The sequence below is a fragment of the Erpetoichthys calabaricus genome, chromosome 13, assembly GCF_900747795.2.
Source record: "Erpetoichthys calabaricus chromosome 13, fErpCal1.3, whole genome shotgun sequence".
Classification (NCBI taxonomy): Eukaryota; Metazoa; Chordata; class Cladistia; order Polypteriformes; family Polypteridae; genus Erpetoichthys; species Erpetoichthys calabaricus.
In genome coordinates this window covers 132,709,212-132,725,331 of record NC_041406.2, presented here as the reverse complement: position 1 = coordinate 132,725,331, position 16,120 = coordinate 132,709,212, and the positions used below count along the sequence as shown (strand labels likewise).

Genomic DNA, 16,120 nt, shown 5'->3' with positions numbered 1-16,120 from the left:
CTTTTAGAAGGTACTGCATATGAATAAACAGACAAAAAACAAACAAACAAAAGTTGTTTTGGAAAGACTAAATGAATAGAATGGATGAGAATGTTGGGCTGAACGGCCTGTTCTTGTTGCAGTTATATAATGTTCTAATATATAAGTACACTCACCAGCCACTTTATTAGGTATACCTGTTCAACTGTTTGTTAACACAAATATCTAATCAGCCAATCACATGGCAGCAACCAAATGCATTTAGGCATGTAGACATTGTCAAGACAACTTGCTGAAGTTCAAACCGAGCATTAGAATGGGGAAGAAAAGTGATTTTGAATGCTTGTTGGTGCCAGATGGGCTGATCAACTGGGATTTTCAAGCACACCCATCTCTGGGGTTTACAGAGAATGGTCAAAATAAAGTAAAATATCCAGTGAGTGGCAGTTCTCTGGGCAAAGTGCCTTATTGAAGACCAACTCTGAATGTACAACACATTGAACCTTGAAGTAGATGGGCTATAGCAGCAGGAGACCATACCAGGTATCACTCCTGTAAGCTAAGAACAGGCAACTTGTAACGGCTGACCCACTTGTCCAGAACAGCAGCTACACCACCAAGACCTGTGACCAGGCAACCTAAGGAAACGTTAGACCAGACAAGCCATACTTCTTCCAAGTAACTTCTCTCAATTGATGTTTAAATAATCAAAACTTAAACAGTATATAAAATAATAATAATGTGAACGTATATATTGATAGTGCAAAGAAACAAACAACAAAACAATATATATTTCACTCCCTCCAAAAGCCCCCATACCATACACAACCCCAAAAAGTGACTGGTGCTACGTGATAACAAAAGTACATTAATGAACATACAGCACAAACCCTCCCTTGTCCCTACACTGAACATGAAACAAATAATATACATAGAGAACACTAAACACACATAAAAGTCCAAAAGATTAAATGGAGGATGATTAGTGAATATGAATGTTGTCCAGCTGGAAAGTATCCTACAGTAATTATACTCAAATGAAAGTGTTGGCTTGCTCCTTTCTCAAACGACAAAAAACAGTCTCACTGTATATCCTTGGCGTGTCAGTATAATCTGGAACCCCGGGGTTTTGCGTAGGGGTGGTGCAGTTGTTGATGTCTGGCGTTGAAAGCGGCAAGCAGGAAAAGGTATAAAGTGATCCGTATCAGAGCTATCTCTTGGCTGTTTTCTCTTGGGTGAAGTGTCTGTGTTGTAAGCGATTCTCTTTTCTTTTCGTCCTCTTGTTTAAATAGCGATGGCCCAGATGGAATTGCTGGGTTTGACAGGGAAAACTATCACGAGGGGTCAAGGTTCCACAGCGTTCCTCTTCCCCCGGTGTTTCCAGGGGACAACATTTAAAGAGACACAACAAACTATATATAAAGGGGACAACACTACAAAAGACGCGACTCAGCACAAAACACATTTAAGATGTCCCCATTCATGTAGCACCGCTATAAACTGAGGCTACAATTTGCACAGGCTCACCGAAATTGGAAAATAGAAGACTGGAAAAACATTGCCTGGTCTGATGAGTCTCGATTTCTGCTAGGGTAGTGTCAGAATTTGGCTTGAACAACATGAAAGCATGGATTCATCCTGTTTTGTATCACTGGTTCAGGCTGGTGGTGGTGTAATGGTGCTGGGGATATTTTCTTGGCACACTTTGGGCCCCTTAGTACTAATTCAGCATCATTTAAATGTCACAGCTTACCTGAGCCCATCCCTTTATGACCGCAGCATACCCATCTTCTGATGGCTTCTTCCAGCAGGACAATGTGCCATGTCACAAAGCTCAAATCATCTCAAATTGGTTTCTTGAACATGACAATGAGTTCACTGTACTCAAATGTCCTCCACAGTCACCAGATCTCAATCCAAGACAGCACCTTTGGGATGTGGTGGAACGGGAGATTCGCATCATGGATATGAAGCTGACAAATCTGCAGCATGTGAATGATGCTGTCATGTTAATATGAACTAAAATCCCTGAGGAATATTTCCAGCACCTTGTTGAATCTATGCCATAAAGAATTATGTCAGTTGTGAAGGTAAAAGGGGGTCTAACCTGGTACAAACAAGATGTTGTAACGATTTTTTCCGCAACACTTCACTAAGTTTACACTGAAAAATTATCCTAATGATTGCAAGTCAACCTTAAATTGCCTTCAACCCCTTCCCACAGCGCCGAAAGATGATTTATAATAATAAAAGTGATATTAACTAAACCACACAGAGAAAAAATGCAACAACAAAAAAAAAACTATAATAAATTTTTACAGCATCACCCACTTTCAATATATACAATGAATACAAAGCATAAAATTATGTATCCAAGAATTATCCCCTCCGTCTTTTCAATTTAGTCTTTTTTCCGTTTTCCTATTTCCCCATAGTTCAGTTCCTTTGACATGCCAATCCCAAAATAAAAGATTTATGGCTCACTTTTGCTTTCAATCCCTTTCACTGTAACCTCAGCATATCCGGAATCTTCAAGGTGGCCACCCCAGACTGCGATGGACTTGTAGTGCTCCCTGAAAACAATCTTTCTCCTGGACTCAGATGGGTCATGTCCTTTCCTCCTTCACCATAAAAACTTGGGCTGCCTTTTCGCGCCCCTCTTTAAATAGTGCATCTGTTTCCATGGCACTCCCAGAAATCGCAATGACAGCCCCGTACCTCCCAAAAGGTTCTCTCTATCCAACCCGTCTATCTTGTCTTCCGTATTTTTAAATGACAACAGGATTTTACATAGAGAGAAGAGGAAAAAAAAAAAACATATACATTTTTATGTGGCAATGTTACAATGTGCCAAATAAAGTGGCTGGTGAGTGTATGTCCGGTGTACAAATTCACACCATTGGACTAATCTCTGCCAAAATGTGCACAGCTCCCTTATTTGAAGATGGTATACTATATTCCATTTCAACATATTGACCCTGATGGTACCTTTGGGTTTTTGGTTCCTGTTTACTACTGTTTGAATGACAATGCTATAACAGACTGAAGCTAGACTAGCAGACAAACAGACCAAAGCTTAAAATTTCTTACCAGTTTAATGCTGGGTACTGCTTCTAGTATTTATGCAGTATATTATATACTAGCCAACCCGCGGCGTACCATACGCCGCATAATCAGGCCGCTTTTTTAATGATTTTTAAGCACAGGGAAAAAATTAACATTTGAAAAATCCGTAATTTAATAAACCACCAAGAACAGTAACATTGTAACAATGCACGGTACAAACCAACATACAATTGTCCGTGACTGAAAACTGGAGGACCGCCGTCGCGCCTTCTCCTCCCAGAGCGAGGGATGGGGGTGGACGGCGCTCGGGCGCGGAGGGCGGAACAGGAGGAGAGGAAGGATACCCATTCCACCCCCTTCGTCATGCTAGTCTGCTGATTTCTCGTTCAGTATGCACTGCCTGCTCATGTGCCCACCCCCAACTCGTCACCTGAGTCGTTTTCGTCTTTGCACAGTCCACATGCACCTGTGAGTCACGTAGACTTTTCATTGTTCTTTGCGGTTCTGGCTGCTTTTCTATATATAATCCACCAAGTCACCCGACCATGGTAGTAGCGAGGGGGGGGTGTGTGTACAAAGGGCAGGGATGTAATCAGTGCGAGCGTATGACCCGCACTTACTGGGAATTCCTTGTTCGTGGGGAACAATTTCAAGCCCCGGTTTCCAGCACGAATGGGGTTCAACGGCTTACCCACGCCTCTCTGCAGCGGGTACACACACGTTGATCCATAAAGTGTAGCGCGCGTGCAGTAAATGAAGATCTCATGGCAAGCCTGAAAGCATAAAATTGGAGCTGTGTGACTCGCGTTCTTTTCGCAGATTGCTTTTCCTCAACATCTGTCAATTGTATGTGCCAGCCTGGATCTCCGTAAGGGAATAGCAGTGGATAAACCATGGGGTCACAGTTCATATTGAGAACAGAGATACGCTTGCAAGCATCTCCCCTTGGATATATGCAAATGTCGCATTGTGCAGGAGGTTCCCTGTCTTCACCAACAAAGATAGCAGCAACATCAGTTTGACAGGACGGGGCGTTATACCTTCTCATAACCAGACTTGGATTTTCCATGAACACCATTCGTACAGCAGTAACAGGGTTACCGTGAGTGATAATGTCATGCATTTGCATGTAAGACTTTGCGAAGGGATTAACCTGTCATATCATGTTGTCTAGTTGAAGCAACAAAATGTCACTGCAAGCGCTATTACATTCCTTTTGCAAACGTTGACTGGTAGCCTCAGCAGAATCGAAGATATATAGCTGACCGTATTGTGGTGACGTGTCAGGATTGGTATATAAAGGAGAGACCTGGTGATAAATTTGACCGTGGATTCTGAAAGCATACGGTCCTTGTCCAGATGGTTGAGCGATGTGTGCGCCCATTGACGCGAAAGCTAAAGCAGAGTTGTATTCCCTGATATGATCACAGCAATTTCGGGACAGCAGGTTCTTGCCAGTCAAGAGGTCTTCTAAAAAAAAGAGGGGGTTTGGATAGCGGTAGCAAAGACACCTTGCCAGCATGACAACACTTAGTGTAATGTCCGGATTTGTTGACCTCTGCTGGCCAATGAAGAGCATTGCAAGAAGCACATAGTGCGGTAGGTAGGCCAATGTTATGTTCTTGGACGTGAATGGCGGTATCTTCTTCAAAAGCTGCAGAAAACTGAATGTGATGTTTGTGCATGAACGATTTAGTGCTGTGTAGACAATGAAGGGAATTGGAATGAGTTGTTTCGAAGCATTGCCGGCAATGTTCACATTGCATAATTCATTCAGTGGAGTGTGTTTTTAAATGCATGTTGAGATATCTCTGCACTCGGAACGTTTTTGAACAAATCGTGCATTGAAAGCTCTGTTTGGAATGCGTTTGTTCAGTGGAGTGTATGTTTAAATGTGCTTTGAGAGATTTCTGGCGCGTGAAGGTTTTGGAGCAGTGTTGACACTGAGAAGAATTCATCAGGGAATGTGTTTTGAGATGGTTAGTAAGGTATCTGCGTGCGTGAAAGTGTTTGTCGCAAAGTTTGCATATAAATGTTTGTGTTGAATGGATCTGCATATGGTTGTGGAGATCCATCTCACCTGTGAAGTCCTTGTTACAAAATGTGCAATTGAAGGTGAGAGTGGAATGAGTTCGTAAGTGTTTCTTGAGAGCGCGAGTTGTTTTGAAGCATTGCTGGCAATGTTCATATTGCATCATTTGGTTAGTGTTGTGTTTTTTTAAATGTGCGTTCAGATATGTCTGCACTCGGAAGCTTTTGGAACAAAAGGTGCATTGAAAGTCCTGTGTGGAATGCGTGTGTTCAGGGGAGTGTGTCTTTAAATGTTTTTCAGGAAGAGGAGAGTGGGCAGGTGACGTCATATTAGTGTGCTGAGCAAGTGCGTGTGCACCCAGTGTGCACATACCGACAGCGTCAAAAGATGTCACCAGAAGGTTATCACGTGTGTATTTGAGAGGCATGAGAACCTCATAATGCCCTTGATCCAAAGGACCGCTAAAGAGCCGAGATATGGAGAGATGTTGGGCCGGATTGTAAACTTGAGGAGAGGCATGAGGACGTTCTTGGAAGTAAATGCCGAAGTTATCCCAATGTTGGCAAACAAAGCCAACAGCCATGTTGCGAAGTTTGAGAGCAACAGTTTCATCAATGACATTTTTCCAGAAAAACCCGACTGATAGAAACAAACAGTTACCTGATGCAGGAATTTCTATAACATTGAAAGAAGTGTTGTTTCCATGAAATACATTTGAAGCGGTAGCCATGGAGGGCAAATGAACAGTCAACGTGGCTCACAGCTGGATTTGGACCGCAGCACAGACCAAAGCGAGTGAGTATGTGTTTGATGAGCTGTTCAAGTTGGCAGGCAGTGCTCTGAGGTGCGTTCCCTATCACGTGGGAGGAGGAGTAGAGTTTCTGGGCGGGGCTTCGTTGTTCCTTTCCCATGGTTTTCGATGGTGGACGCAGTCGGATGTCGTAACCGGAAAGAATAATGAAAAGTCAACGTGGCTCAGAGGTGCATGTGGACTCCTAGCACAGACGAAAGCGACTTACAGGGTGGTCGGTGAGTTGTTGCGTCCGGGAACATGAACAGGCAGTGTGAATGCCTAGAGAGCGAGGGTGGACGCGGGCCAGGGAATAAGGAGTGTTGGTGGGCGGGGAAACGTTTTCCGTGTTCCTGCAGGACCATCTAAGAAGACGCATGTTTGTCACGGATGTAAATTGCTGTATGTAGCGTGTAAAACAGTTTGCGATGGTGCACGCGGTCGTGCGTCGTAACCGAAAAGTCAACGTGGCTCAGAGGTACATGTGGACTGTAGCACAGACGAACATAAATGACAGCGTGTTTTCCAAGGCGTCACGTCCGAGTTGGTGGGCGTGGCTCTGTGAGTTGTTGTCGTATCCAATGGTCTTAGAGTTGGTGGGCGTGGCTGTCTTGCGTGCTTTCCATGGGTGTCTACTTGTCGGCGGCTTAGTGAATTATATACATAGATAGTACTGTGAAAAGATCCACCAAGAAAATTATTTTTAAATGCTAGTTACCTGGGCTATATGTATTTACTTGCAAAAATACTGCCAGATTCAAATTAATGAGGTAGTGATTAACTGAACCGGGTGTACAACAGTACAATTTAAATAATACCCACTTTGACAGACATAAAAATCATAGCTTTGCATCAACTAGAGACCATATTATAGCCAGCAAGTAACAGTACACAAAAAGGGATTCTAAAAATGCAGTGTTCAAATAGATAAAAAGGATGAAACTGGCCAATTGAAAACAAAAAACATAGTGAATGATCCACAAATATATCTGAATCCAAATGTGATGAACAGTACTTATAGGTCACTTTCTTAAGGGACAGAAGGATATCCATTGAAAATGTTTTCTCAGTACCATGAAGGTTGTCAAGGCCTAAAGTATATCTTTGTAAAGCAATTACATTTTTTGATTGCAACCAATCATAATATTAATCAAAACTAATCACATTTTAACCAAGGTAGTTTTAGATGCTCAACAATGTCCAGTAGTCACCATTTAATGCCACTGCCTTACAACAATTAGCTGCTCAAACCTCAAAGACTTGTGGCTTCACATAAATCCTCAGTACATGGCATGATTATCCCACGTTAAACTTGCTATTTGAAAAACAACTTTCAGCCTTGTGTATATTTAGTATTCTACCAATCAATTTTGCAACAGCAGTAATTAATGACTTTGTTTTTTTTTGCTTTGCTTGAAGTCAGAAATTGAGCTGCACATGCATGGCTTTAACTTGGCACAAATGTTACTGCTCAAGCGATAAGCCTAAGATGTTTCTTTTCTCTGATATTTTACTTTACCAGCACTAAGTTTACAAATAAACACTTCTGTCTTTGACCCACCTGGTAAAATTTAAATTGAAAACTAAACATCTTTCTCAGTCATCGTTCATGGACTAGTGAAGACAGTGAGTGCTTTGAAACAATGTTTGTACTAAATATTAAGAAAATATTACATGCTCTACTCCTGGGAAGAAAACGAATGCAACAGAGTACAAAGTAAACAAAAATAATGCAAGAAAGCTCATTTAAGTTATAGATTGTAAGGAAAAACATATTTTTTAATATAATGCTTAAGGAAACCTTAACAGCAGCACTGTAATTTTAACACAATTGATTACCTATGAATGAAAAACAGATTTTTTTTTTTTTTACTCACGCAGATAGTCTTTCAGTACATTTTCTTGGAGCTGAGCAACTTTATCTTCTCTCTGAAGCAGGTGATTTTCATTTAGGAAAGATATATTGTCAATCCACTTTGTCAACACATCTGCTTTTACAAAAATAAAAATTGTTTACAGTATATCTGGAATCTAACGCTGTAACAGGTCCATCTCTGAAAACACAGAACCAATAACTGACCAAAAGAAATAGCAGTCAACCTACTTTAATACCACCCTAGTGCTCATCCCCATCCCTTCAATTCAGAATTCACAGAAAAACCTAGAAGTACTAAGCCTGTACTTTGTACCTCTGGTGGGTTTAATTAAAGGAGGATTCTTTAATACATCATACAGGAGGAGGGACTTTAATACATTTTGATGTTGTTGACATAAATGGGGAAAAAAACTTTTAAATACTTGCAAAGCACAAACCTGCTTCCCAGCTGCATAATGTACTTTAGTAAGGTATACCTCAAATCAAATTTACGTTGTAAAACAGTGTAAATGTTTTTAAACTATTTGTAGAAATGCTGAATTCTTAAAAAAAAAACAAAAAAAAAAAACAGTACATTATGTTGTAATAAATAAAACTGTTTTTTTGTAAACGAGCGTGATTAAAGCGGTGTTTTCATTTTAATTTTGTTTACATTTACAACCTGAAGGACCAGAATTGTCTTCTGCAATTTGAGGCTCTACATAAAAAATAAAGACACCCAAAAAAAAAGTTATTATTGCTAGAATTAAATATGCAATATTGTGATTTAAAGACAAATGCAAATAAACAACCCTCATGACCTGTAATTCACTATAATTAGATAAATTTTAATCAACATCTGCAAACATAAGACCTTTTTAATAAAACATATTTTCTGCAATATTTTACAGATATTTACTAAGCATATACAAAATGCTCATGTAACCTGTATGTGTGTGTGCTAGACCATCAATTATGTTGTCTTTTAGGTTTTTTCTCTGAATTCACTGTCGTAATCTTCTTTATTTATTTATCTGGTTTGTACAATGCTATATACTGTATACCCTGCCGTTCTTTCTTATATTCTGTAAGTGCCTTGAGCATTGGAAAAGCGTTATATAAATAAAATGTGTTATTATTATTATATAATTAAAAGATACTGTTTAAAAAAATACGGTAGAATTAACTTAGCTTTCTTTTTACTATTCAAAACTTTAACCTTACTGATTTCTTTTTTTGTCCTCAATTTTTATTAATAAAATCAACAAAAAAATCAATACTCGGGCGGCACGGTGGCGCAGTGGTAGTGCTGCTGCCTCGCAGTTAGGAGACCCGGGTTCGCTTCCCGGGTCCACCCTGCGTGGAGTTTGCATGTTCTCCCCGTGTCTGCGTGGGTTTTCTCCGGGCGCTCTGGTTTCCTCCCACAGTCCAAAGACATGCAGGTTAGGTGGATTGGCGATTCTAAATTGGCCCTGGTGTGTGCTTGGTGTGTGGGTGTGTTTGTGTGTGTCCTGTGGTGGGTTGGCACCCTGCCCGGGATTGGTTCCCTGCCTTGTGCCCTGTGTTGGCTGGGATTGGCTCCAGCAGACCCCCGTGACCCTGTGTTCGGATTCAGCGGGTTGGAACATGGATGGATGGATGGAATCAATACTCCAGAAACAAGCTAAAACTGCACTCCTCTCCCACACACCCCCTGCACCATACCACCAGACACTGCAGCAGTGCCAACCAATCATTCTGCTATACCAGATCACTTTCATAGTTTCTAAACAACTTTTATTCAGAACTGAAAATATAACCATGGATACTACAACTTTAAACACTCACCTTCTCTACATATAACTTTGTCTTTTAGCAGTCCATTTATGGTAGAAATAGCAGCAGCACCATTTAACTGATTAGCAGAATGAATAAGTCTGGCTTTGCAGCTTCCATTTCCATCACCCTGGACAAGCAGGAAATATTTACAGTGTTCTCCTTTTAATTCAACACAAGGACCTTTAAGAAAATAAAATGATAGATGCACCTCAGTATAAAATATTATACAGTAAAATATACTGTATATATGTACATACATATTCTTTATTTTCAGCTTGAAAATTGAAAGATATAATTTAAAAGCTGATACATACAAAGTATCAAAAAAAATAGTACAAGGTTACATATGATAAACACATTTGCTTTTTTAAACTGTATTGTTTCCTCATATTTAGCAGAATGTAAAAGGCAGTTTATGTAAATTAAATGCTTCATGAAAGATCAAACATCAGAAGTAGAACCTTGGAGAGTTGTAGGGTATTCATTTTTTCTTGTACATGAAGAAGATAGAATTAAATTGCATCTGGGATATGCAAGTGACCTTGTTCACTTTAACAGGACTTACTAAGCACAAACAAATAATTTAAAGGGGAACAGACATCTGTGTTGCTATTAAACACAGTAATATAGTTGCTTAACTGTTGTTTGCAGTTTGGCTTATTTAAGTTTCTCCAGGTTTTGAATTGTAAGAGAGGTTAGGAGCACGCACTGATACAGCGCATTGCCGCACCCACCACATGACAAACCAACTCAGGATCCCAGATTAGGACCAGAGTGTAGCCATGCAACGGGTGACACCTCAACACCACACTAGTTCAGATGGAATGGAACCAGTTTGAGTTTTTTTATGGTGGCTGGAGTGCCAATTCTGCCACCAACCCCCAGGTTTTTCCCTGCAGGTTGGAGAACCTACATGCAGGGCTGCATGCAGATTAACGTCATACCCAGGACGGAGCAATTGCAGGTTAAGGGCCTTGCTTATGGGCCCAACGAAGTGGAGTTACTTTTGCTGTTTACGGGATTCGAACCTGCAATCTTCTGATTGCCAGAACAAATCCCTAGCCTCAGAGCCACCACAATTGAATTGCAAAAACAGGAAAAAATAAAAAAAATATTTTAAACAAATAAAAATACATCTAAAAACATTTAAGAGTCAAATTTAATTGTAGAAGAACACTTTTTACCAGGGTTTATGCAGTTAAAAAAAGATATATCCACAAATGAGATTCTTTAAAACACGTTAAAACAAACACATATAAAAGCTCTAAGCAAATGAATGCTATTAATATGAAAATAAATACTAAACAGTCACTCCATCTTGCAGGTTCTATGGTTCATTATTTTAGTTAGGTAAAATCATATATAAAATCAAAAGGAATAGTATTGCAATGGTTTTTATTAAGGCAGCTGTTAGAATAAAAAATGTAGTGACAATCACACAATTAAAAATTTTAATTGAAATTAAATGCATATTAAAATCGAACTTTTATGTATTTCCTTCATGCATTATAATTTTCTCTTCATGAAGAAGAAATAACACAGAGATTACTTTCTAATACAAAAGTTTTAATACCCACTTACCTAGACATATTAAATTATTCCCATTAGTTTATTTAAAATTGTATAACAGGAATAATTGAATAGACAGTGAAACATTAATCAGGTAACAGCTTAAAGTAAGGTTTTGTTTTTTAACTGTATATACTCGTGGATATGTTCTCCCTCATATAAGTCGAGACTTGCTTTAATAGTATAATTTCTGGTATTTTATAATGTCAGTCGTACAAGTCGAACACAGAAAACTCCCGCTATTGGTACAAGGGATTATGATATGCTAATACCCACCGGACAGAATAACCACGGAGCACACTGTCTTTTTTTCTATGTGGGTGCGGCAATGCACTGTATCAGCGCGTGCTCCTAATCTCTCTCTGTATTGTGCCTATGTGACCACATGTTAATATCCAAACTTTTCTGAAACAACGTTTGCACCGATTTGTGTTTTTTGTATCTCACACCCTCCTAGTGTCCAGGAAACACTATGAAAACCCGAAGGAAATATTTTAGAGACAAACAGACTTTACGAATTGCCTGGCAAACTGCACTTTTAGATAGATTTTCCGCATCGCCTACAGTATATATAAAAGTGCCGCATGCAAGAAACCTCAAAGCAATGCATACTGTCTATGTGGTTGCAAGAGCCCAAATTCGCCTAGTTTGACTTTGAATATAAGGTGCTAATAAATCTTTGAGGTACAATATTCCCCCTGCAGTTATAAAGGGATGGACATGGTCAGCAACAATACTCAGGTAGGCCGTGGCATTTAAATGGTGCTCAATTAGTACAAAGTGCCAACAAAATATCCCCTACACCATTACACTACCACCACCACCAGTCTGAACCAATGATACAAGGCAGGACAGATCTATGCTTTCAAGTTGCTGATGCCAAATTCTGACTTTACTATCAAAATATTGCAGCAGAAATCGAGATTCATAAAACCAAGCAATGTTTTTCCAATCGTCTATTGTCCAATCCAAGTGTGCCTGTGCAAATTGTAGTCTCAGTTGCCTGTTCTTAGGTGACAGGAGTGGCACCCAGTGTGGTCTCCTGCTGCTGTTGCCCATCTGCTTCAAAGTTTAATGTGTTGTTTGTTCAGAGATGCTCTTCTACATACCTTGGTTATAACTACTGATTATTTGAGTCACTGTTGCCTTTCTATCAGATCGAATTAGTCTGGCCATATTCCTCTGACCTCTGGCATCAACAAGGTATTTTCACCCAGAGAACTGCTGCTCACTGGATATTTTCCCTATTTTGGATCATTCTCTGTAAACTTTTGAGATAGTTGTGCGTGAAAATCCCAGTAGATCAGCAGTTTCTGAAATACTCAGACCAGCCTGTCTGGCACCAGCAACTATGCCACATTCAAAGTCAATTAAATCACCTTTCTTCCCCATTCTGATGGTCAGTTTGAACTTCAGCAGGTTATCTTGACAATATCTACATGCCAAAATGCATTGAGTTGCTGCCATGTGATTGGCTGATTAGATATTTGTGTTAACAAGCTGTCAAACAGGTGAACCTAAAAAAGTGGCTGGTGAGTATATAATAAACTTATAACAAGTCATTTAACACCAGTGCTTATACATTGCTTTTAAGCAAAAAAACTGGCAAAATATTTGATCTCAAAATAAATACAAATCTGCATTGTTATTTTGAATATAGTCTAATGTCATTCTGGAAGTTTCTCTTCAATATTGTGATGCAGAAAAAAATATTAAATAGAGGAGATCATAGAATGATAGTAGTTGTTCACTGTCAGACTAGCTGAAAAGGAAACATGCTGTCAAACATGTAATTACAGTAGTCCTCCAAAGTAAGATTACTCAACTATGCAATACACATTTAGTACTCTACATACCAGACAACGATTTAGGTTTCTTTATAATAAATTCCTTCCATTTTCTTGAGCTTAGCTGGCTGGCTGATGGAATAGCTATGCTACTTACAGTACAAGACAAACTGAAGACCGCTCCAACCTAAAATGGACAGAAAAGGAAACAGCAATATCAGCATAAGACATATACATTTAAACTTGAGTTCCAATGACTTTCTTCCAAAAAAGTTTATGAAAAGATAACACATTAGGTATTAAAGAAGAGAAAACTGAAGGAAAAGAAAGGGGCTCTAAAATGTTTTTGTGGGATTCTATTTTTGTTGATGGCATTATGTTGAGCTCAGATTATGACAATCTACCAATTTTTATTCCCTGAAATGATCCAGGTATCTTTACAAAAGTTGAAACAGATTTTAAGTGTTTTGTGAAGCATTTTTGGGTGTAAATCAAACTAAAGTTTTCGTACAGACCCAAAACCTTGCATATAATAATTTATTCTTCACTATATAATAAGTCACTGTATAATATTAGTTTCACTAATATTCCAAATTACACGATTTTCTGTCATTGTCAGCCTTTACTCTTCATGATAGTTTATGCCTAATGACTGCAAAGGAGTGGTATTCAAAAAGTTTAAAGCCTGATAAATCTAAATCACCAGTAAAATTAAACAAGTTCAATTTTACTATAATCCTAGTGAAAGTTGACATGCTTGTTTTAACTTTTATAAAGTTTTGTTCTGACATTCAAAACTTTTAATCTTACATGTTTAAGTATCACACTTCTAGAAACTTTTAATTCACATTTTTTAGTACATAGGTGCTAATATTTGGTCACTTACAAAATTAGCATCATAATATACTCATTTCAGATGAAGACTCAAAATGTTAAAGCATAAACATTCCCTGCTCTTATGTATGCAAGAGGAAATACCCAACTTTTCCAATAGTTAGTTACTGCAATCCCACAAAATGAGAAGGCAAAAATTGATAGCTATACATGTGCAAAATTATACAGAAATAAAGGTTTTATATTATATATATATATATATATATTCTTTAGATCTGTTCTTCTCTTAAATATGAATATTCTAAACAAAAAAACTATTTCGTTTTTATTTTTAAAACAAAACCATATGGAAAGCACCACATAACCTTGACTAAAAATGCTGTTATTTCAAATCTTTTAATTTAAGATCTTAAATGACTCAATTTCACCCATTCCCTTTATGGTACTTTCCCCAAAAATAATGGCCTCATCACTTAGACACCTTTGTTGGCTGGGACAAACTCTTAACTAAGCTTTTAGAATACCTTTTATTTTATGAGTTAGCTACACATATTTATTATACCCCATTATGTGCTTTGATAACCTTATACTTATCACTCACTCAATGCAATTCAATGCCACAGGTTGCCTCTGTGCAATATCTTACTTATAGTACAATAATTTATTCTGGAAGGTTTAAATCCCTCTCATACTATACTATTATATGGTTGTATTGTGTACTTAAGGTATTGCTTCTGCCCTACCCTGGAGTACGTTAATATATGTTCCATCGGGGCTCATGGAGATACATGGTCTCATCTAACTATGTGCATGTAAAAAGTTGCCAATGACAATAAGGTAACCTTGACCTGAACCTTATCTTCAACCCTCAAATTATTTATCCATTAAACATGAATGACAGAAAACTACTTATTATATATGCACAGTAATTTTTACTCAATATCTTTCTATGTTAAGCGCACTAAAAATAATAAACTTTGTTTCAAATTTCCCTCTACACCTGCTGTTTGTTGCAATAAAATTGACTAAAATAATTAAAGAAACTGCATGCAGATATTTTCTGTTGTTTAAATCAAGGCTATTATACTTCCACTGAGAGTCCTTAGACATTTTAATTTTATACATATTTTTAATAAACCAATAATTAAATATACAAAACATTTACAACCTTTCCTTGAAGTGTACACAGTTGATCCAAGAGCAGATTAGACTGGTGGCTAGGTTTTATCTTTGACGATACTGTACTGTATGAACATTTTAAGGAACTTGTATAGCATTAACCTTCAAAATGGCAGAAAATTAGATCATGATCACAAATAAGTATTTCCATTACAAATACAATAAATTTAATGACAGCAAAATAAATTAACTGGAATTTAAATGGCCAATTTAAAGGATTGAAAACAAAAAATCTGAAGAATAGTGGCAGGATCAGAATTTAGTGAATAAAAATATTTGGAAGTTTATACCAACTTTTTAGTTCTACATTTTATCATGATAAGGGTTTTAAAATTTTATCATGATTTCTAACTTTTCACATATTTGGATGGGGGATAGTTGTTAACTATGGAATCAGGGGTTAATAAAAAAACTTTAATAAACAAAACAGCATGAAAATGAATTTGTTCAAAACTTATACATTATACAACTAATGTAACCAATGAACACATTTCAAGAGTCTCCTTTTGTTATAAGAAATGAATACATAACCAGTGCAATAACTGAAATGGAGGAGAAAACTAAAAATTTCAAGGTAATTAAATTGGTAAACAATTAACAATTTTAATTTGATTTTTTCTTCAAAATTATTAAAATAAAACAACAAGAGTTCAACAACATACATGACTGCCGAAAAATTGAAAACAATCATGTAATGAAAATAACTGTAACCTTTAAGCATTCTTTAGTCAATTTGCAAAAGTGTATTTTGGACTTCTAACACCTTTTGACAAGTTTTTATCATGAATGATAGATCATGCTCCATAGTAAATGTGGCAATACTTATTTTTTGGGTTGCATACACAGTCTGGTATAAATGTTGCTGCAGCTGTAGTTGCTGTCACTCCTGGCAATGTTAATATAAACTGGGGAGCGCAAATAACTCATGTCATAACAGAATTTTTTTCAGCTTTTCATACTGCATTTAAACACAGTTCAGAGACAAGTACTGGATTAGATTAATTTGTGCTACCAACTGCCAGGGCATACAGTAGTTCACCACAAACTCCACATACCCGTTACAAACAAGCCAACTGCTATTTATTTTTAACTTCTCATTCTATCCCACCAAACTAAGGGTAATTAACTTCATCCCTATTGCTGTTCTGAAATAATCCGTTTTTAGAAAAAGACCAAATAAGCAAACATTGCTATCCCCATACTTTCATATT

At 37.8% G+C, this 16,120-nt stretch overlaps 1 protein-coding gene across 1 annotated transcript in view; it reads right to left on the bottom strand.

Annotated features, from left to right (window-relative positions):
- Positions 1–16,120, bottom strand: part of mtbp (MDM2 binding protein) — a 134,296-nt gene that overhangs the window by 75,105 nt on the left and 43,071 nt on the right. Inside the window, exons 10-13 of the mRNA XM_028817753.2 lie at positions 14,899–14,974; positions 12,966–13,083; positions 9,550–9,720; positions 7,745–7,855 (exon numbers count right to left, since the gene is read on the bottom strand). Of these exons, the coding sequence (XP_028673586.1) occupies positions 7,745–7,855; positions 9,550–9,720; positions 12,966–13,083; positions 14,899–14,974 (476 nt within the window). The remainder of the gene's footprint in view (positions 1–7,744; positions 7,856–9,549; positions 9,721–12,965; positions 13,084–14,898; positions 14,975–16,120) is intronic.